At 35.0% G+C, this 22282-nt stretch overlaps 4 protein-coding genes across 4 annotated transcripts; 1 reads left to right on the forward strand and 3 right to left on the reverse strand.

Annotated features, from left to right (window-relative positions):
- Positions 1 to 444: 444 nt before the first annotated feature.
- LOC120134877 (probable pectinesterase/pectinesterase inhibitor 58) lies at positions 445 to 2586 on the reverse strand. Its single transcript, XM_039151258.1, has 2 exons — positions 1281 to 2586; positions 445 to 1178 (listed from the first exon to the last, which is right to left on the reverse strand). Exons 1-2 carry the CDS (start codon positions 1576 to 1578, stop codon positions 484 to 486), a joined length of 993 nt encoding a protein of 330 aa, XP_039007189.1. The 5' UTR covers positions 1579 to 2586; the 3' UTR covers positions 445 to 483.
- Positions 1624 to 2586, reverse strand: LOC120134889 (probable pectinesterase/pectinesterase inhibitor 21). Its single transcript, XM_039151269.1, has one exon. The coding sequence runs from the start codon at positions 2584 to 2586 to the stop codon at positions 1624 to 1626; it is 963 nt and encodes a 320-aa protein (XP_039007200.1).
- A 1628-nt stretch (positions 2587 to 4214) lies between these two features.
- On the forward strand, positions 4215 to 21629 carry LOC120134913. The gene is made up of 4 exons (XM_039151284.1): positions 4215 to 4226; positions 10549 to 10563; positions 20959 to 21061; positions 21162 to 21629. The coding sequence occupies exons 3-4, from the start codon at positions 20975 to 20977 to the stop codon at positions 21627 to 21629; spliced, it is 555 nt and encodes a 184-aa protein (XP_039007215.1). The 5' UTR covers positions 4215 to 4226; positions 10549 to 10563; positions 20959 to 20974.
- Positions 6303 to 7437, reverse strand: LOC120134912 (RING-H2 finger protein ATL2-like). Its single transcript, XM_039151283.1, has one exon. The coding sequence runs from the start codon at positions 7420 to 7422 to the stop codon at positions 6520 to 6522; it is 903 nt and encodes a 300-aa protein (XP_039007214.1). The 5' UTR covers positions 7423 to 7437; the 3' UTR covers positions 6303 to 6519.
- Positions 21630 to 22282: the final 653 nt, after the last annotated feature.

Consider the following 22282-nt stretch of genomic DNA (forward strand, 5'->3'; position numbering starts at 1 on the left):
AATGGAATAGCATAAATCAAACGATGTTAATAGTAAAATTTAAAAGAATCGTTGTTATTTATTAAGATCTCGGGTTTAAACACTATTAATGTCAGGGTGTAAAAAAATTCTACCTCGTACATTTTGCATGTACTTCGTGGCCTCAACAATTTTCAAATCACCCTGGGACTTGGACAAGCCGAATATGGTGGCTTTCAAAAATAAAATACTTGTGTATAAATAATAAGGAAAATAAATTGATATGAATGTATTTAATTGGTTGAAATAATTGCTCACCAGGTATAAAGAGTTCTTGGAATATTTTTTTCTTTCTTATTTTAGACCTAATTTTTTTATCATATTAACATATAATTAGATAGTTTTGCAAGATATAAAAATAAGAAGAGAGATGCCCTTAGATTTTTTTTCTTGTTTAATTATTGAATAATTATAATATATCAGCACAACAATAATGATAACAATGGCTTTAGGTTTTTTTTAAGTTTACACCCCTTGGATTAAGTCAGGATTGCAGGGAATCCCAGTTAAGGGAATCCAAGTTTCGGATTCAAGGAAGATGCGAGGGGTGTATTTCTTAGCGTCTTTCAAATCGAGATGCTTGATCCCACCCCATTTGCCCTCAGTTTTAGCGCCGGCTCCCCTGTTGTCGATCTCGGCGTAAAATGAGGTATCGAGTCCCACAGTGCCGTTCATCAGTGTGTACCCTTCGGGGGTGATGATGTCGTCGATTTGGGATTGCATTATGATGGTGATGGCGTATGGTTTCAAGGGTCGGGCGAGGTACGCCTTGTTCTTGTCCTTAACTGGGAGATAGTCCTTGTCGCCCGAGATTGTACAGTTTTGGAGCACGATGGCGCTGAGAGTTTTCTCGTCATTTCTTGCATGTCCGATTATGATGCAACTCTGGTTGGGAGCCGGCTTTCTCACGATGATCTGGCAGTTATGGAACAAACTCCTCCCGTCGCCGAAGATGATGTCGACTGTGCCGCTGATGGTGCAGTCGCGGTAATACTGCCTCTCTTTGTGGGCGAAAAGGGTATCTTGATAGCCGTTGATGTGGCAGTTGTAGTAGACGGCCTTGTCGCCGGATGATCTTAGGGCGACTGCTTGTTGACCTGCTATTCCGGCGGTGTTCTCGAATCCGATGTTCTTGGCTATGAAATGCTTCGCATTTATAGCTACCAAATACAAGAACACACATCAGAATTAAATTATGGATACGTAACGTTCGTATTATAATAATGTTAAAGATCATTATGACTTAATATATATCTACTTACCGACAGTAGTAGTGTGAAACGTGGTAAGCTTACGAACTTCACTACTCAAGTCGCTGGTGATGAGGGTCTTGGTCGGCCCATCTCCGATAAGAATAACATTGTCCATGCCCTTGGTAACGTTGACGTTCTCCTTGTAAATTCCCTTCTTCACGTAAATAACAAATCTTGTGGGATTATTATTTGGAACTTCTGCCAAGGCCTTGTTGATGCTATCGTACTTGCCACTACTATCTTTAGCAACGACGATGTTGGGCTTAATGTCCACCGCTTGGAGGAGCCTTCGATCGCCGGAGTTCATCCACGTTGGGAAATCATCGTTGTCGCTGCTCAACAAGAGCTTTCTTTAACGGGATTTCATCCCCCACTGTGCGAAATCGTCGTCGTCGTTGCTCGAGAAGAGCTTTCGATCGCGAGATATCATGCCCCACAGTGCAAAATCATCGTCGTCGCTGCTCGAGAAGAGCTTCCGATCGCGAGATTTCATCCCCCACAATGCCAAATCATCGTCGTCATTGCTCGAAAAGAGCTTTCGTTTTCTTAATTTCTTCACAGGTTGGACATCATCACCGGGTGGTGTGATCAAATCCCTGATAAAAGACGACAACGAGAAGAGCTTTCGATCATGGGGCTCCATCCCACCCCACTGTGGGAAATCGTTGTCTTCTCCGCTCGACAAGAGCTTCCGTTTGAGTCCAGTGGTGTCGAGATTGTCGATGCCCGGGATGTTGAGGTCCTTGAGGATGGACGATATGCCAGACACTATGTGGAGAGAGTTGCTGGTTAGCTCCTGTGACTTCTTCATTAGACTCCTCATCTTGTCCGCCGCCGTGCCGTTTTTTTCGTTGTACGAGTCTATGCATGTTTGTTGACTCGTGACGGCGCCGCTCAACCACACCTTGAGGTTCATAAGGTAATCGTCGATCTTTCTCATGTTGTATTCACCGAGCGTCTTGAACGAGTTCTCGAGGTCGTCGATGGCGTAACCCATCACCTCCTGGCAAACCTTAAATGCATCCTTTGTCCCTTCATCCGTCTGTAACTCATGGATCGTCGCCGATTTAGACAACACCGCCTGTATCTCCTTCATCGCCGCCTGAAAACTGGCCCTTATCAACTCCTTGGTGTCGGTGGAGTTCGACTGGGACATGCTCTGCTCGCATGTCTCTTTATAATCCACGGGTTGGCAAAGTGCGTGCACCTCCTTCTTAGAACTCGTCCCACCCCGCCATCTCCATCGCTCTTGCTCGAGGTGTGGTTCATTCCCACCACCATGACAACCACCACCGCCACTAGAAACATTGAACATGTAATGATAATTGCAAAGTTATTCGCCATTTTTGAACAGCTTCTCTTCGTTTTTAAAGCATGAAATCTTAAAAATGGCAAGAATAAAACTTCTTTTCTTCTCTCTTCTTGTCTCTTGAATCTGAAGAAAGAAAGAAAGAAGGTTTATATCAGCTGTTGAGTGCTGATAATCCTTATTGTTTAAAGCCCCTTGAGCTCTTCGCTTGAATAATATGTACATTTCCAATGCCATATTTATACTTGAAGGAGACAATCCCCAAATCACCATTTTAGTTAACCCTTCTTTTTCTATGGACGAGAGTTTACCTCGAACTAATAAGAAAACCTAGTCCACTTAGTTAATTTAAATCTAACTATTAAAACGTTAGATAAAATAAGGGTTAATTACACAAATGATCATTAATATTTAAGTAATTTTTTTCCTCCTTTGAAGTTTCAAAAGAAACATATTGGTTACTAAAATTAGGGTTGTTAACCATACCGTTTAGCCTAAAAGGTCGGTTAACCGTTGTAACAGTTATAAGATTTTTTTAACTGTAACCTAACCATTAAAAAACGGTTAACCGTTACTAACGATTCGGTTACAGGTTAACCTACTTTAAACTATTACAATTATTTGTTAATTTTTTTCATAATTAATACTAAAAAAATATAATTAACATATATTTATACTGTTGTAAACGAATAAAATAAAAAAGTATAACATTTAACACGTGATACACTGATATAAGTAAATAAAATAAAAAAGTATAGCATTTAACACATACTTATACCTTGTAATAAAATAAAATAAAAAAATAAAACACTTAACACGTAGTGCAACTTGGATTGAATTGTCAGGTATTCCTCTTCAATGTTGGAATGATATCACGTTGAAGAAAATAGCAGCTCTATGGGGAAACTTTGAAGCGTTCGGAGAAAACCTTGATCACTCATTGAGTTGTGAGAAGGTTTCCATTCTTATTACCACATTGCAGAGATCGAGGATTGAGGAGGTAGTGGAAGTGATGGTTGGAGACAAGTTATTTGAAGTTGGAGTTAAGAGAGCTTGGTTTTGAAGATAAGTCTGAGGCATCTCTCATGGGTAAAGAGGAATCGAAAAGTGTTTCAAGGGAAAAGTCCTATGATAAAAGATCAGTTGAGGTGGCGCCGGAGAAGCTTGAGAGTAGTTGAAGCAGAAACAATAATTGAATCTGTTCTAGGAAGGGGCTTGTCGTTGTAATCATAATATGGAAAAAGGTAACTGCAGTACGCGTGAAGGAGAAGAAGAGATGGCCCCAATTCTAGAACTTATTAGTAACGAGAATGACGTGATTGGGATTGATGGTGCAGTTGAAGGGGCTGCTTCGATGGGTTCAAAAGAGAGTATGGAGGGCCTAGCAGATCCATGTAAGGAAAACCCATTTTCTGATGATAGAAAGGCAACTGTTGACGAAGAATATGATGGTGTTAATGTTAGAATATTGGAAGATATAAATGGGATGGGCCTAAGTGGTCTTAATTGTATGGGTAATTCTAAGAGTCGGTAGAGACGTTAGAATTGGGTAAGAAGCTGGGGATTCAGATAATTGGAAATGAACTTGAGGCTATTAAGGTTTGGCTCTGCTAGAATTAAATAGTAAGCTCGATTAAAGGAGACATGTGAGAAGAGTCTCGAATCGTCCAACTAGAGCGAGCCGAAGAAGCTGATTAGGACCGGGTTTCAGGCGACGGTGACGGAGATAAAGAGGGTGTTGGCGGATTCGAAGACGCTGCAGGAGCTTGAGAAAGACGAAGGGACCTAGGATGCTCTTCAGGTCTGCAAGGAGGTGCTGGATTTCGCCATTGACGACTTGGAGGCGTCGTTTAATAAGCTCGGCGAGTACGATATGATCAAGATCGGCGATATTCTCCTGCGCATCCAGGTGTGGCTGAGCGGCGCCCTCACCAGCCAGCAGACATGCATATACTCGTTCGCGGAGAAGAACGGCGAGGCGGCCGAGAAGATGGAGTCGATCCTGAAAACGGCGCAGGAGCTTAACAAGAACGCACTCACCATATAATTGGCTAGTATTCATTTATAAAAGGCTTTTACAAGTAACTTATTCTTGCTTTATGGTAGAATATAGTTATCTAACTGTTGTTTTAATTGATATGCCTACTTGATTCGATAAATGAAATGACCATCCATCTCAGTTTGTAGAGAACAAGTCTCTTATTCTTGGGGTCGTGAGATCGATCATAATTCGGAGGTCTCTTACGGAAGCAGCTCTCAACCTGGCGTTGAGGGCAGCCTACTATCCTACCTCTTCTTTACCCATGGTAATAAGGGTCAGCTAATTTTTTAATTTTACGTGATTCGATAATATTGCAAAAAAAAACTAAACTAATAGATTTTTTAAAATTAAAAGTTAAGTTTATTAAATTATTTTAAATTAAGATGATTAATAAAATATATAAATTTTAACTATTATTGTACCAAATTGTTTTATTTTTATTGAATGAGTGACATGTTTGTAATAACGTTTTAATTTAATAATTAAATTATAACATATATATATATATATAAGTAATAATCAAATAATTTGGTCACCCTTTTATTTTCTTTTTCTTTTGATTAATCTAGGTTGATGATAAGAAATTGTATTTGTTTTAAAGCCTTTCAACCATTTGATAATTAACGTTCAAATGTTTAGTGCAGTTGTTGGTGCGTTGATATGTAACCTCTAAAGATAATAATCATCTCTTTAATCATTAAGTTCATTTGATTCGTGCGATTTGAATACCCTTTTATTTAGAATAAATTACGCATTTAATACCTAAATTATCAGTTTTAGTCTGTTTTAATACTTAAACTTTTAATTTTTTTAAAAGCATACGTAATGTTTAGTTTTGGTCTGTTTTAATATATAAACTATCAATCTTCTTAAAACATTACGTGAAATTTTGAACGGTGACATTAAAACGGAACAAAAACTAATGACGGAATATTAATGTGAAACAAAAACTAAACTTTATACCTAATTTTAAAAAATTAAAAAAATTATATATAAAAAAACTGATAATTCAAATATTAATCGCGTAATTTATTTATTAGGATAGGTGTCCAACAAAAACATAAAAGGTCAAAACGTAACAACCCAAAAGAACGTGGGTTGTGTCAACGGAGTCCCGTTTGACTTTGTTTGATTGCCTTTCTGTATAAGTCACGTCTAATTGATTTCTACATTGGACTCTTTTGATTGCCTTTCCACACTAAACGCTGTGCAAACCGCGTGGATAAACAGAAGCAAACGACTTTAGATTAGATTTTCGGTATAAATTAGTAGTTTTTATCTGTTTTAATATCTATAGTTTTATTTTTTTTAATTTTATTTTATTTTAATACAACATTTAAAGTTTAACGTTAACTTTTTTTAAAAATTTAAAAATTAAAGATACCAAAATGAATCAAAATTAATAGCGTAGGTATTAAACATGTTTAATTTTTGATGTTGAAATATTAAAATAAAATAAATATTAAATATTAAATATAATTTTAAAAAAATTAAACAAATACTAAAAGTGCAGTTTATCCTAATTTTTAAAAGATAATTTCTTCTCTAAATTTCACACGTACATATAAAGTTGTCTTCCCAAAAAAAAACTAAAAACATCGTATCTTATAAATGTATTTAAAAAATATTAATATCTTCTAAACATATTCCATGAAACACATTAAATGAAAATAAACTCTAAGAAACAAAAGAACAAATTATATTAATTTAATCAAATTTGTACACAAACACAAAATATCTTAACATCAAATATTCCCGATTATCAACAAGCCAAAATCTGCCACGTCTACTTTCACATCGTTTTCAGATAACCTACAGGCTACAACATGAGTGGACTGTCTCGATAAGCTAAAAATAGCCACGTGGCTAAAACTTTTTTCTCTGAGTCACTCACCGAGTCAACTGTGACTTTGCCGAGTCTCGTCTACACCTCGCTCCATAGCCGACTCGGATACAGTGGCGTTTATTGGTGAAGGGCAAGGGCTCGTCCCACTGCCTCTCCTGTCTCTACTCAGTATCCTCTTAAACGACAATATTCGACTCATCGGCGATTTATAAGATTGACTCGGCCCAGACTCACACCCACTCGACTCACCAATGAAACCTTCGATATTCCTTTTAGGGACCTCAATGGATAGCTTCCTCCCAAACCCGACTGCCGACGATCCAGCTGGTCCATCCCCGTGCTGGCACGTGTTACACAAGTCGGATCCTAGATTCGATCCGGATTCCCCGCCCGACGGCTCGTTAACCGTGATAACCAAGTCTCCCGTGTTATCGGATACGGGTACGGATTCTTGAACGGAGGTCCGACAAAGAGGACACGTGGAGTGAGAGTGAAACCACAAGTCGATACACTCCATATGAAAACTGTGGTTGCACTTGGGCAAGACCCGACCTGATTCATTCTCTTCGAATTCCGACAAGCAAACGGCGCACTCGAGGACGGAATCTGGATACGTTTGGGAGGAGAAGGTGAAGGCGGGGAGCAAATTGAGAACACGCGAGTCGAGGCCACTTGAGGCGGCGTCGACGGCGGGGTTCGCAGAGTCGTCAACGTAGAATACGATCTGTGACAATCGACGGCGGCGATTACGAGAATGACGGCGACGAGCGCGTCGAAGGTACCAACGTGCGTAGATATGGAGGGCGAACATGAGCACCACAACGAAGAACAAGACGACGATGGCGCTGAGCATGATTTTGCCGCCCAGAGCGTAGCTGCTGCCGTTGTTGCTGTCGTCATCGCCGCCAGGAGGGAAGCTAGAAGGATTCCTGATTCCATTGTTGTTTCCACTCATGTCTTCCAAGTTTTTTTTTTGGTGCCCTCTGTTTTGTTAGAAAGAAAATGGGCGGAAAAGAGAATAATTGGAGGATAAAAGGAAATGGACGCAAAGGAAAGTTCTTGAGGGTTTCTTAAGGGCTTTGAATTTCCTTGCACCTGCTTTTTCAGTAGGGGTGACACCGGGGCGGTAACATTTTGTATTATTCAATTTGTCTATAATATTTGTGGGTATGATTTTAAGGAATTCTCATTGTATATTTTAGGGATTCTTTAATTCTTATACTTATTCCTTACGAATCTTTGTGAATTTCGATTAATTTTCGTACCAAAAAGTAAACAAATAGTTTTTAAATAAATGTAATATCTAAATTTGTAAGATATATCAGATTGTTTTAAATTAGTTTCTATTTAAAATATAAAAGTTTCAAACGTCAATATTCATCTAACATCAATGTATATATACAATTTTAATCGTTTTCAATTTCAACAAATCAATATATATTAAATGAAAAATATTTAAACTTCAATTTTAATTTTTTTAGATGTAATAGTGACAACACGTAATCTCGTAATCTTATCATATATATATATTTATTAAAATATATATATCAAGGATATGGAGGTAAATAATTATAAATGTTTTTTTAAAATTTTGTAAAATATCAAAAATTTATACGGATATTTTTTAGGGATCTTTACGGGTACGGTTCGGTTATCTCTACGATTCGAATATAACAATTCATATTCTCATCCTCGTTTGAACTTCGAAAATAAAACTTCCTCTATTTCCATCCCTATAAATGAAGATTTCGATTATTTTCTATCTCCATTAGTTTAGATCCCCATGATCTTCGATTTTTCACCATCCAATTGCTATTAGGGATTGTCACTCAACCCGAACCCAACCCGATCGGGTCGGATTTTTTTGAAAAAAAATCGGATTCGAGTCGGGTTTTTTAAGTATGATATTCGGGTCGGGTTTAAGGTGAAAAATACTCGACCCGACCCAAAAAATATATATAATATTACCTTATATATTTAGGAATATTTACAATAATACTCATCTATATATAATTTTTTCAATTAAGTCACTATTTTTATTGACTAAAAATATTTTTTTTTTATTTTGAGTCGGATCAGGTTTCTAAATCATATATTCGGGTCGGATAAGATCAAGTGAGACCTTATTTTGATCGGGTCAGGTCTCAGGTGGATGTTCCCTTATTCTCAGATCGGGTGAACCAAAAACCCAACCTAACCCGATCCGACCCATTGCCATCCCTAATTGCCACCCTTATTTTTCAGTCTACCACCAGCACGTCAACTTTGACGCGGGATTATGTTCATTTACTTCAATGCCCTGTTTAGTGTAGCAGCTCACACAAATCCAACATTTAGTGGTGGTGGTTAACCATAATAATTTGATTCAAATGTGAGGGTTTTTTTTCGAGAGTGCCTGATTTTTTTCTTTAAGGATACGGGTTCGGACCGGATTTTGTAAATGGTAAGATCGATCAATTTTTAGAATGAAAAATTTCTTACTCGATCCAACATAAGATAAGATAATAGTATTTTCAATATAGTTAGAGATAATTATTATAGTATTTTTTATATATTTAATCAATTAGTTTCTTATTTTACCAAATAAAAGTAATATATATATGTATATATATATATATATTTGTTTCTAGCAAGGTCAAATATATATCTTTAACCTAAAATTCAACTTAAATTTTAAATCGGATTGGACCTCCTAAAATCGAGTCAGATCAAAATTGAGTTAAAAATATATGCTTCTCGAATTTAGTTAGTCAAAATCTCAACCTAATTTAATTTATCATCATCCCTAATAATAGCATAGGGGTAAAATTCCACCAAATCAAGCTGTAATTTTCACCTTGATATAATATGATTATTATCTAAATCTATTTAAAAATATAGGGTAAGCTATCAAACTTTAGGCAATGTATCATTTATATCACTCAACTTTTAATTTTACCAATTATAACACAGAACTTTGATTTTCATTAAATCAAAATGATAGTTGGGTCAAAATGATGTCGTTTTGGTGAGGTGTTTACATCGACAGTCTTCAGTCACATCGACAAACGTTAGTGATGTCATCGTTCTGTTAACGATTTCAACGATTCAGTGGTATAATTAAAATGAAAAATCAAAATTCAGTGTTATAATTGACAAAATTAAAAGTTTAGTGGTATAAACGATACATAGCTTAAAGTTCGGTGGTATATGATGTAGTTTACCCTAAAAAATCTACTTAACAAGTATTTGATGTGGACATGTTATGGTATATTTTAATCTTAAGAAAATTAAATTTGAAGTTGGAAAATATATCATTAGAATTGGTCATCATAAATTTTAAATATGAACTACAAAAAGAAGACATGAATGATACAACAAATTTGAAGTTGTTATATGGACATTTAAGATATTTTATTTTCCATATATATAAATATCATTGTTCTCTTAGAATTCTACGGTGTGACACAATACGGCTAAAGAAAGACGCTACCGGTTTTGTTATTATTTTTTTAACAAAATCTATAAAAATTTACCTAAAACATTATTATTTATACCTAAAACATTAATATTTTTTAACAATTCCGGTAAAGTGTCCAATAATAACAAAATCGGTAAAAAAAAAATAACAAATTCGATAGTGTTTTACTGGATATGTTAATAAAACCGGTAAAGCGCCCAATAATAATAAAATCGGTAGAAATAATAATGTTTCCGAAATTTTTTTATCGATTTTGTTAAAATATAATAACAAAACTGATATAGCCTTTTTTTTAACCGTAATAAGATTGCCTCACGTAATCATTTTCCTTATTTTAATCTTATATTAAGATGTTGTGTAATATCCCAAAATACGGGTTAGTGACTAAATTGTAAAACTTCAGAATTTGGTGATTAAAGTAGAATAATTGGATAATTCAATGATTTATCTGGAAGGATTGTTAGTAATTATTAAAAGAATTAAAGGGCAAAATGGTCATTTAACCATTAAATGATTAAATTGTATTATGTTGAGGATATATATGGGGGAAAGGGATAAGAAGAATATCTCTTCTTCTCCTCTTTGTTCTTCCATACGAGAGAAAGCCACAACAAATGTGAGTTTTCTATTTTCTTGGTTATTTGTTGTTTTAAAAGTTGGGTTATGATCACTAGATGATAATTAAGCTTAAGGAAAGCTTAATTTGTTCTAAAATAAAAAGATGAAGAAGTTATAAGAGATTTAAGAAAATGAGTTTTTATATGAAATCATGCAAAAAAGTTGATAAGTTGAATTTGAAGTTAAATTTGACTTGTCATCATGCTAATTAAGGAATATGAAGTGTTAGAATGGTATTTAGAACATATTGAAATTTGAGTATGATTCTTGAATTACATATGAAGGATAGGATTTTGAAGTTATAGATGATTTTCATGGATATAAGTTGGTTTAAGTAATGGTAGTTGAGTTTAATGACATGATAGAGGTTTAAAATAAAAGAATTAAGTGAAGAATTGATGATTTTAGGGGTTAAAATACAATTTCTGGGTAGAGGGAACCGATACCCTATGAAGGGAATCGATTCCCCCTCTTGGACGAAAATTCCAGTATGTGCAGGGGGAACAGATTCCCCCCTGGGGGGTATCAATTCCCCCTAAATGAAAAAATGGAATTTGATTCATTAAACCAGTTTAAGTTATTAACATCAAGTTTAAAGTTTAGGCTTCTGATAGTTGTTTTGAAATGATATATTTATGTAGATATTGAGCCTAAACAAGTTCCGGAATAATCAAAGGATTATAATCGAATCAAAGAAAAGCTAAGGTGAGTGCAATTTTAATTGTACTTATATTATTGAACGAACATTGGCTTGCGATGAGCCAATGATGGAGTTACTATGGTAAGAAGTGACTCCTAAAATGTTATTTGATATGTGATTCTTATATGTACATGAATACATGATATGCATAAACATAAGAGCATGAAACATAAGATATATGATATGATATACATGATTATATGCATATGTGATATATACTATGATATATGACCAATGTGAAATGAAATAAGCTATGTGAATATATGAAATGACATATGAATATGCAATATGTGATATGATATGAAATATATGGTTACATATACATGTAGTATGTGACAGAAGAGAAAGAACAAGTGATGAGAAATATATTCATAATAAATGCCCATAGTATATGATACGAGAGCTATAGGTATAGTTGGCATGCCAAAAGTCGAGGGTATTGTAGTCCTTCGGGACGTAGTCCTTCGGGACGTAGTGGTCCTACGGGACATATATAGCAGTCCTTCGGGACGAATACTGAACAAATGTTCGGTGCCCCATGAGGGAATTTATACGAGCTGTGGTGACAGCATTGGTGCACAACCTCAATGTACTCACATACCTCTATTCTCAATAATATACATGGGCAACAACAACAACAATTGAAATATAAATTAAAGTGAAAGTGATGCAAAAAGGTAAGTTTCATGTGTGCATGACTTGATTATATATGTCATAGGAAGTATATCCATGCATATTGAAATATCATGATCAAATGGTAAGAATGCATTTTCATGAATCTACTGTTACATGTTTATTTATTGCCTCACTAAGTCTATGACTTAGCGTGTAAGTGATTTACACGTAGGTACCAAGAAACGTGAAGAGCAAGAATAGAAGTGGCAATGACAGTATTATTACTAGAAGATCATATCAGAAGTAATCGACAAAGTATGTATTTTGTTGTGTATAGAGTGTTGGCATGTAATAAGTCGTTAATTATGAGTACTCTGATCAAGTTTGTATTTTGTGGTCTCTTTTATATAAATTAAAGTATTTTGTTTTAAACAAGTTTTAAATTCCCCGGGGTTTTTCTTTAAGTGTCAAGGTTTGAAAAGTCAATGGGACACCTCAGACTCGTATTCGGGTCGGGTACGGATTGGGGTGTTACAGTTAATGGCATCAGAGCCAGGTTTAGTCGATTCTCGGTATAAACCGGAGTCTTGAGTGTTTTATAAGGTATACATGCCAACAAAATAGTGAAAACTTCTGATCTGATGGAATAGTGAGTATACTGTTGTGCTAATAGAACTATATGATTGTATTTTTATAGATGTCCGGATAAGGTAGTTCAACAAATGAAGTGGGAGATGATATACCCGCTGAAAGTAGTAATTCACCTGCCCTGACCAGGCAGAGTGAAGAACAGACACCCTCTGGAGTGCATGTGAATGATCAAGATGTATTCTTTAGAACTTTAGACGCAGTATTGACGCGTTTTCAACCTCCTGTTACTTTAACTCCAAAAATAAATGTTGCGAATGAGTTGAAGGGATTAGGAGCTCTAGAGTTTAAAGGGGAAGCCGATGAAGGTCCTGTTACTGCAGACCTTTGGCTTAATGACGTGAAGGTCATGCTTACGGGACTTCATTGTTCCAATGCTGAGAAGCTAGATGGAGTAATTTCTTTGTTGAGAGGACAAGCAAGGATCTGGTGGACCAATGTTACATTGAGGATGATTAACGCCCAAGTAACTTGGTCATTGTTTTTAGAAGAATTCAAACATAAGTACATCGGAGATCAATTTGTTCGTCAAATGAAGCAAGAGTTCATGAATCTGAAGCAATGGAATCACACTGTATATGAGTATGAGTGTGAATTCAATAAGTTGAGTCGCTTTGCTGCCGAGCTTGTTCCTACTGAGAAGAATGCTTGTGAGTGGTTCGTAGAGGGGTTACGTCCTCGGTTAAAGGAAATGTTGATTATATTGAATCTATCCTCGTTTCAAGAGGTAGTCAATCGTGCCAAAGCTTTGGAAAGAGCTCAGAATGAGAGATTTGAAAATTCAAGGACTCAAACAGTCAAGAGAACGGATGCTTCTTCGAGTTCCGCACCGTCAAAAAGAGGCAGAGATGCTGGTTCTCGACCTCAAGCTAGATCGGAGTCAGTGGTATCCTCAGCTAGAGGATCAAATCCGATGAGAGGCAGACAAACTAAATCAGCAGGATCTGGAGCTGGGAGATTTAACCAGAGTCAAGACAAACAATGCCAACATTGTGGAAAGAATCATTTTGGGATATGTAGAAGGATTTCTGGAGCTTGCTATAGATGTGGGGAGACCGGACATTTTGTTCGGGATTGTCCTAGAGTAGTCGATGAATCTGCACAGCCATAGAGGTCTATTTCTGCAGGCCAAAGGGGAAGAGGTAGAGGCAGAGAAAGAAATCAGTCAGAGTCCTCTGCTCAACAAGATATACGTTCCACTGCTCGAGTGTATAATCTCAGGACCAATGAGGATCGGGATGACCCGGAGATTATAACATGTACCTTTCTGTTGTTTGATAAACGGGTTATGGTATTGATTGATACGGGTTCTACATATTCATACATTACTAGTAAGTTAGTGAGAGAATTGAACATTCAATTAGAAGCTACTAACAATGAGGTGATAGTGACGAATCCATTAGGACATAGTGCTTGGGTAAATATGGTGAGTCGAGGGTGTACCATACGAATTTAGGGAATTGAATTCCCTGCTAATTTGATGGAATTACCTTTTGAAGAATTTGAAGTGATACTGGGAATGGATTGGTTATATCGTTATTATGCTAATGTTAACTGTAGACTGAAAAGATTAACGTTGAGAAGTCCAGAAGAGATAGAAATCGTGGTGTTTAGTGAAAGGTGGAATCCATTGGCAAATGTGATCTCAGTGATGACGGCAAAGAAGTTATTGTTACAAGGATGTCAAGGGTTCATTGCTAGTGTGTTGGATGGAAGAGCCAAAGACAAAGAGATTGAAGAAATTTCTATCGTTAGAGAGTTCTCTGATGTATTTCCTACAGAATTGCCAGGTTTACCTCCGGACAGAGAGGTAGAATTTCAGATTGAGATAATGCCGCGAACATCGCCCATTGCAATGGCACCATACATGATGGCTCCAAAAGAGTTGCAAGAATTAAAGATTCAATTACAAGAATTGCTGGACAAAGGTTTTATTAGACCAAGTGTATCACCTTGGGGAGCTCCAGTTTTATTTGTTAAGAAGAATAACGGTTCAATGCATCTCTGCATTGACTACAGACAACTCAATAAAGTGACCATCAAGAACAAGTATCCACTTCCCCGAATAGATGATTTATTTGATCAATTAAAGGGAGCTTCAGTGTTCTCAAAAATTGATTTACGTTCGGGTTATCATCAATTAAAGATTCAAGAGAAAGATGTTCCAAAGACAGCGTTTAGAACAAGATATGGTCACTATGAGTTTATTGTAATGCCGTTTGGAGTTACGAATGCACCAACTGCTTTCATGGATCTAATGAACATAATTTTTTAACCCTATTTGGATCAATTTGTGGTGGTTTTCATTGATGATATTTTAATATATTCAAAGTCAGAGGAAGAGCATAGTTCTCATTTGAGGATTATCTTGCAGAATTTACGAAACAATAAGCTTTATGCTAAATTCTCTAAATGTGAATTATGGTTGAATGAAGTGACATTTCTTGGACATGTAATTTCTGCAGAAGGAGTTCAAGTGGATCCTCAAAAGATTAAAGCTATTCTGGAGTGGGAAGTTCCAAAGAATGTGACAGAAGTTCAAAGTTTTCTGGGGTTAGCTGGTTATTATCGAAGGTTCGTTAAAAACTTTTCGATCATAGCATTACCCCAAACTAAACTGTTAAAAAAGGAAGTAAAATTTGTTTGGACTCAAGAATGTCAAGAGAGTTTTGAAAAGTTAAAGAAGATTTTGACAGAAGCTCCAGTGTTAGTTCAACCTGAGTCTGGCAAGGACTTTGTAGTGTATAGTGATGCGTCTCATAATGTCTTGGGGTGTGTATTAATGCAAGAAAGCAAGCTCACTGTAGTCCATTGACGATGCATCTAGGAGGAAACAAAATGTATATGGACCTCAAGAGTCGATATTGGTGGCTGGGAATGAAGAAAGACATTACGGAATTTGTATTAAAATGTTTGATTTGTCAGCAAGTTAAGGTTGAGCATCAGGTTCCATCGGGACTGTTACAATCAATTTCAATTCCTCAATGGAAATGAGAGAATGTAATAATGGATTTTGTGACGGGGTTGCCTTTAACTCCGAACAAAAGAGATTCAATATGGGTGATTGTAGACAGGTTGACTAAGTCAGCTCATTTTATTCCGGTACAAACTGATTTCTCTATTGATAAATATGCTGAGTTGTATATCAGAGAGATTATACGGTTACATGGTGTACCTGTTTCCATAGTTTCTGATCGGGATCCTAGATTCACGTCACGATTTTGGAAGTCTTTACATGGATCATTGGGCATAAGACTGAATTTTAGCACAGCGTTTCATCCTCAGACAGATGGTCAGTCTGAACGAACTATCCAAATTTTGGAGGATATGTTAAGAGCTTGTGTTATCGAATTTAAAGGATCGTGGGAAAAATATTTGCCACTTGCTGAATTTACGTATAACAATAGTTATCAGTCAAGCATCGAAATGGCTCCATATGAAGCTTTATATGGAAGAAGATGTCGTACACCCTTGAACTGGTATGAACTTAAGGATCGAGAAGTTATTGGTCCTGAGTTGATTCAGGACACGGAAAAGAAAGTTCAAGTCATTCAGAATAATCTGAAAGCTGCAGCTGATAGACAGAAATCATATGCTGATTTAAAAATGAAAGAAATTGAGTTTCAAATCGGAGATAAAGTGTTCTTGAAAGTGTCTCCGTGGAAGAAAGTATTGAGATTTGGACGTAAAGGAAAATTGAGTCCTCGGTTTATTGGACCATATGAAATCGTTAAGAGAGTAGGACCAGTGGCATATCAATTGGCTTTGCCACATGAAATGGAGAAAATCCACAACGTCTTTCATGTCTCCATGCTTAGGAAATATCGATCCGATCAATCTCATATTGTGACTACCGAAGATATCGAAGTTCAATCAGATTTGACTTATGAGGAAGAACATGTTCAAATATTGGCTCACGAAGTAAAGCAATTAAGGAACAAGACTATTCCATTAGTTAAAGTGTTGTGGAGAAATCACAAGGTGTAAGAAGCGACGTGGGAACGTGAAGAGGACATGAAGATTCAATATCCCCATCTCTTTGTACAATGAAAATTCGAGGACGAATTTTCTTAAGGGGGAGAGATTTGTAACATCCCAAAATACGGGTTAGTGACTAAATTGTAAAACTTTAGAATTTGGTGATTAAAGTAGAATAATTGGATAATTCAATGATTTATCTGGAAGGATTGTTAGTAATTATTAAAAGAATTAAAGGGCAAAATGGTTATTTAACCATTAAATGATTAAATTGTATTATGTTGAGGATATATACGGGGGAAAGGGATAAGAAGAATATCTCTTCTTCTCCTCTTTGTTCTTCCATACGAGAGAAAGCCACAACAAAGGTGAGTTTTCTATTTTCTTGGTTATTTGTTGTTTTAAAAGTTGGGTTATGATCACTAGATGATAATTAAGCTTAAGGAAAGCTTAATTTGTTCTAAAAACAAAAAGATGAAGAAGTTATAAGAGATTTAAGAAAATGAGTTTTTATATGAAATCATGGAAAAGAGTTGATAAGTTGAATTTGAAGTTAAATTTGACTTGTCATCATGCTAATTAAGGAATATGAAGTGTTAGAATGGTATTTAGAACATATTGAAATTTGAGTATGATTCTTGAATTACATATGAATGATAGGATTTTGAAGTTATAGATGATTTTCATGGATATAAGTTGGTTTAAGTAATGGTAGTTGAGTTTAATGACATGATAGGGGTTTAAAATAGAAGAATTAAGTGAAGAATTGATGATTTTCGGGGTTAAAATACAATTTCTAGTAGAGGGAACCGATACCCTATGAAGGGAATCGATTCTTCCTCTTGGACGAAAATTTCAGTATGTGCAGGGGGAACAGATTCCCCCTGGGGGGGTATCGATTCCCCGGGAACAGATTCCCCCTGGGGGGGTATCGATTCCCCCCTAAATGAAAAAATAGAATTTGATTCATTAAACCGGTTTAAGTTATTAACATCAAGTTTAAAGTTTAGACTTCTGATAGTTGTTTTGAAATGATATATTTATGTAGATATTGAGTCTAAACAAGTTCTGGAATAATCAAAGGATTATAATCGAATCAAAGGTGAGTGCAATTTTAATTGTACTTATATTATTGAACGAACATTGGCTTGCGATGAGCCAATGATGGAGTTACTATGGTAAGAAGTGACTCCTAAAATGTTATTTGATATGTGATTCTTATATGTACATGAATACATGATATGCATAAACATAAGAGCATGAAACATAAGATATATGATATGATATACATGATTATATGCATATGTGATATATGCTATGAGATATGACCAATGTGAAATGAAATAAGCTATGTGAATATATGAAATGACATATGAATATGCAATATGTGATATGATATGAAATATATGGTTACACATACATGTGGTATGTGACAGAAGAGAAAGAACAAGTGATGAGAAATATATTCATAATAAATGCCCATAGTATATGATACGAGAGCTATAGGTATAGTTGGCATGCCAAAAGTCGAGGGTATTGTAGTCCTTCGGGACGTAGTGGTCCTACAGGACATATATAGCAGTCCTTCGGGACAAATGATGAACAAATGTTCGGTGCCCCACGAGGGAATTTATAGGAGCTGTGGTGACAGCATTGGTTCACAACCTCAATGTACTCACATACCTCTATTCTCAATAATATACATGGGCAACAACAACAACAATTGAAATATAAATTAAAGTGAAAGTGATGCAAAAAGGTAAGTTTCATGTGTGCATGGCTTGATTATATATGTCATAGGAAATATATCCATGCATATTGAAATATCATGATCAAATGGTAAGAATGCATTTTCATGAATCTACTGTTACATGTTTATTTATTGCCTCACTAAGTCTATGACTTAGCGTGTAAGTGATTTACACGTAGGTACCAAGAAACGTGAAGAGCAAGAATAGAAGTGGCAAGGACATTATTATTACTAGAAGATCAGATCAGAAGTAATCGACAAAGTATGTATTTTGTTGTGTATAGAGTGTTGGCATGTAATAAGTCGTTAATTATGAGTACTCTGATCAAGTTTGTATTTTGTGGTATCTTTTATGTAAATTAAAGTATTTTGTTTTAAACAAGTTTTAAATTCCACGGGGTTTTTCTTTAAGTGTCAAGGTTTGGAAAGTCAATGTGATACCTCAGACTCGTATTCGGGTCGGGTATGAGTTGGGGTGTTACATGTTGCACCGTAAAACTGTCATAATTATCATGGTAGTTAGCTTTTTGCATCAGAAGCTGATTTGAGAGGCCTATGCGAAAATGGGCAAAATCATAGTCTTGATCCCTATATTATATTTAATCATGAGATTAACCCTTGCACCTTAATTTAATACAACTTAATCCTTTTAGGTGGTGTTTGGTTGGCATGAATCCCTTGGAATTAAGGAGAATTAGAATCCAATTCCACCACTTTCTCATGTTTAGTTCAAGTTTTCTAAGGGAATTGGAATCCTTCATGGCTTCAACTTTCCATCAAATGAGGGAAAGTGAATTTCATCCAAGAATGGAAGAAATTCAATTCCCTTGTTGGAGGGAATTGAAATTTGACTATATTACCCTCATCAATCTTTTGGTAACTTATTCTTATATTGAATAAAAATATTTTTTTATTATTTCGGGTCGAGTTTCTAATTCATATATTTGGGTCGAGTCTGGTGAAACTTTATTTTGGTCGGGTCGGGTCAGTTTTTTTAAGTGTGATATTCGGGCCGGGTTGAGTTTGGGTTTAGGGTGAAAAATATCCGACCCGAAAATATATATAATTTTACCTTATATATTTAGGAATAATTACAATAATATCCCTATATATATAATTTTTTTCAATTAAGTCACTGTTTTTTTAATAAAAATAATTTTTTTATTATATCAGGTCGGGTCGGATTGTTAATTCATATATTCGGGTCGGGTCGGGTGAAAATTTATTTTGTTCGGGTTTTTTAAGTATGACATTCGGGTCAGGTTTTTTAAAGTGTGGTATTCGGGTCAGATTCGGGTTTATGGTCAAAAAAACCGGACCCGAACCGAAAAAAATATATAATTTACCTTTTATATTTAGGAATAATTACAATAATACCCCTCTATATATAATTGTTTTCAATTAAGTCAATGTTTTTATTGAATAAAAATGATTTTTATAATTTATTGAAATGAATAATCAATCAATAAAATGAAGATTTAATATTTTTTAATTTTTTATAATATATTACTACATGTAAGTTGTAAAACAAACTAAAATAAAGCAAAAAAACAAGAAGGACAATTCTATCATTTTACATTACTGAAATCAAATTCATCTAACATGTCTGCGAACCAAACAGAATATGGAATTGGATTCCAATTCTTGATATATTCGAATTCCTTCACATATTTTAATTCTCTCATAAACATTTAAGCGAACCAAACGCCACCTTATTCTCTATAATGTAGTTAGTTAGTCCAAATACTTGACACCACTAACTGTTTTAGTTAAAACATTGTTGTGGATTTTCCCCCCTTAAAACCCCTTTTGTAGTCAATAACATTAACGATTTGCTCTAACTAATTAAACTGTAAAAGTAGATAGACTAAATTTACCAAATTAAAACTAAGATTCAAACATAATAGAAGGATGACAATCATAATTTAACCCACAAATATTATACCTCTAAAAATGAGTAAATTGATCTCTCTAAAAAATTGATCATTATAAAAAGAGTAATTAATTCACACATATTTTAAAAGTGAATAAATAATATTGTAATTTGATAGCGGTGATATTTTTGTTAATACATAATGCATGCTTAAAACAATCATTAAATTTTATCACAATATTATAAAATAATTATTAAATTTTTATTATCATTATAATACTAGTTATATGAATTTTTATATTAAAAAATTAAAATAAACTTTTAATTATAATAAAGGGACGAGCTTGTAGTAAACTATAAAGGTAAATATTATAAAATAATCATTAAATTTTATCAAAATATTATTTTTATAATTATTATAATACTAATTATATGATTTTTTTTAATAATATTAAATAATTATAAGATAATATTTGTTTAAAAAAATCCCTAATCTATTAACAATATACATCTTCTGATAAAAAAATTAATTATATCATAAGGTTGGTTCAAGTGGTAAGTAGTTTGATATCGCTTAAATAAGATCTCAGGTTCGAGTCTTTGTGTATGTACCCACTAAAACTAAGTGTGTGACCAGGATCGGTCCAAATTAATCAAAACGAAACCTATAAAAGATAAGAAATTTTATTTAATGGATTTAATCCATCAAATATGATAGCCACAATTTTCAATAAATTCTTAGTTTAAATAAGTAGTAGGCCATTCCCACAAAGAAGGCCAAAAATCTCTTTCCTTTCTCTTATAAACTTGCCCAAAATACAATTTCGTCGGCAATTTTCATACACATAGAGCAAAAAGGAGGAAAATGTCAAACAAGTCCCCAATCTTCCCCATGACTGGGCCTCAACACTTCAGTGACTATGGCTTTGACCCTCAAATCGACTATTTTCAGGTCCCCAAAGAAATTTTATCTTTTTTTACAAAAAGCTTCCATTTTTATGATTCTCTTTTATCGTCTTCACTAAACCTTTTTCATTTTTTTAAAAACCCAGGTGTTGGAAGAAGCAAGGAAGCACAAGAAAGAATCATCGTCATCGAGAACCATTGATTCCCTTCACTTCAAGCTCCAGAAACCCGTTTCAAAAGACGAACAATTTTCCCGGAAAACAAACAATCTCAAGGCCAAGAACAAGAGGAAACGTTGGTGGTGGAAAAATGCTCTCTTTTTATTCAAGTGGAAGAAATGGGGTGGTGGTAGTGGTGGTAGTGTTAGTGGTCTAGATCTTGAACTCGAGCCCGACGTTCATCGAGTCAGGGCTCGAGCTTTCCGAGCTTCGATGTCGGGACCGGTTTACGTAACCGATAGCCGAAGCGGTTCGGGTCCAACCACACCCTGCAAAATCACTAGCCGCCCATCTTCAGGTCCATTGAAGATCCCATTTTTGAGTCTCAGGGAACTTAACATGGAGCAACAGCAAAGGGCTTCCACTTCTGCAATGCCCATATATCTTGTCTCTTGAGGAGTCCATTTTGTTTTTAAGGTCCATTTAATGGCGGAATACAGCTTCATCCTCCATGATTGTTCCTGCTAAAGCTCGAAGCTTTTCTTCTTCTTCTTCTTCTCGGGGTTTGAATTTGATTAAAAGTGTATTAGTTTACTTTCTACGCTTAGAAATGCACGAAAATCAATGGTTTTTTTTTTCGGAATTCAGATTCCATTGTTCCTTTAAACAATGACCTTTGACGGAATGTTTGGATTTTGGTCAAGGTGAACATTGTACTCTTTCACTCGTCACTCACTCGACAATATGGACTAACTCTAAATCTAATTTGATTTTTGAGGTAAGAACACACTCTTACCCTCACCTCACTCGATACAAGTATACAATTATATTCTTTTTAGATAAAATAGAATCCTAGTTGAAAAAAAATATAGAGACAGAAGCATTATTGCAATTGTTTTTAGATATATAATGGATAATTATATAGTTTTCGCGTCCAATTAGAGATTTTTATCCTAAACCCGAATATGAATTTTAAAAAACTTGATCCAAAAAGGTCAGGTCACATCGACTCCTTTTTTATTTATCATGTTCGAATCAAGCAGTTAATAATTTTTTTGAATAGTATAGTTGATTATAATATAGTATATATTCAGAACTTTCTTAGTTAT

The sequence above is a fragment of the Hibiscus syriacus genome, unplaced genomic scaffold (assembly GCF_006381635.1).
Source record: "Hibiscus syriacus cultivar Baekdansim isolate YM2019G1 unplaced genomic scaffold, ASM638163v2 tig00110600_pilon, whole genome shotgun sequence".
In the NCBI taxonomy this organism is placed as follows: domain Eukaryota; kingdom Viridiplantae; phylum Streptophyta; class Magnoliopsida; order Malvales; family Malvaceae; genus Hibiscus; species Hibiscus syriacus.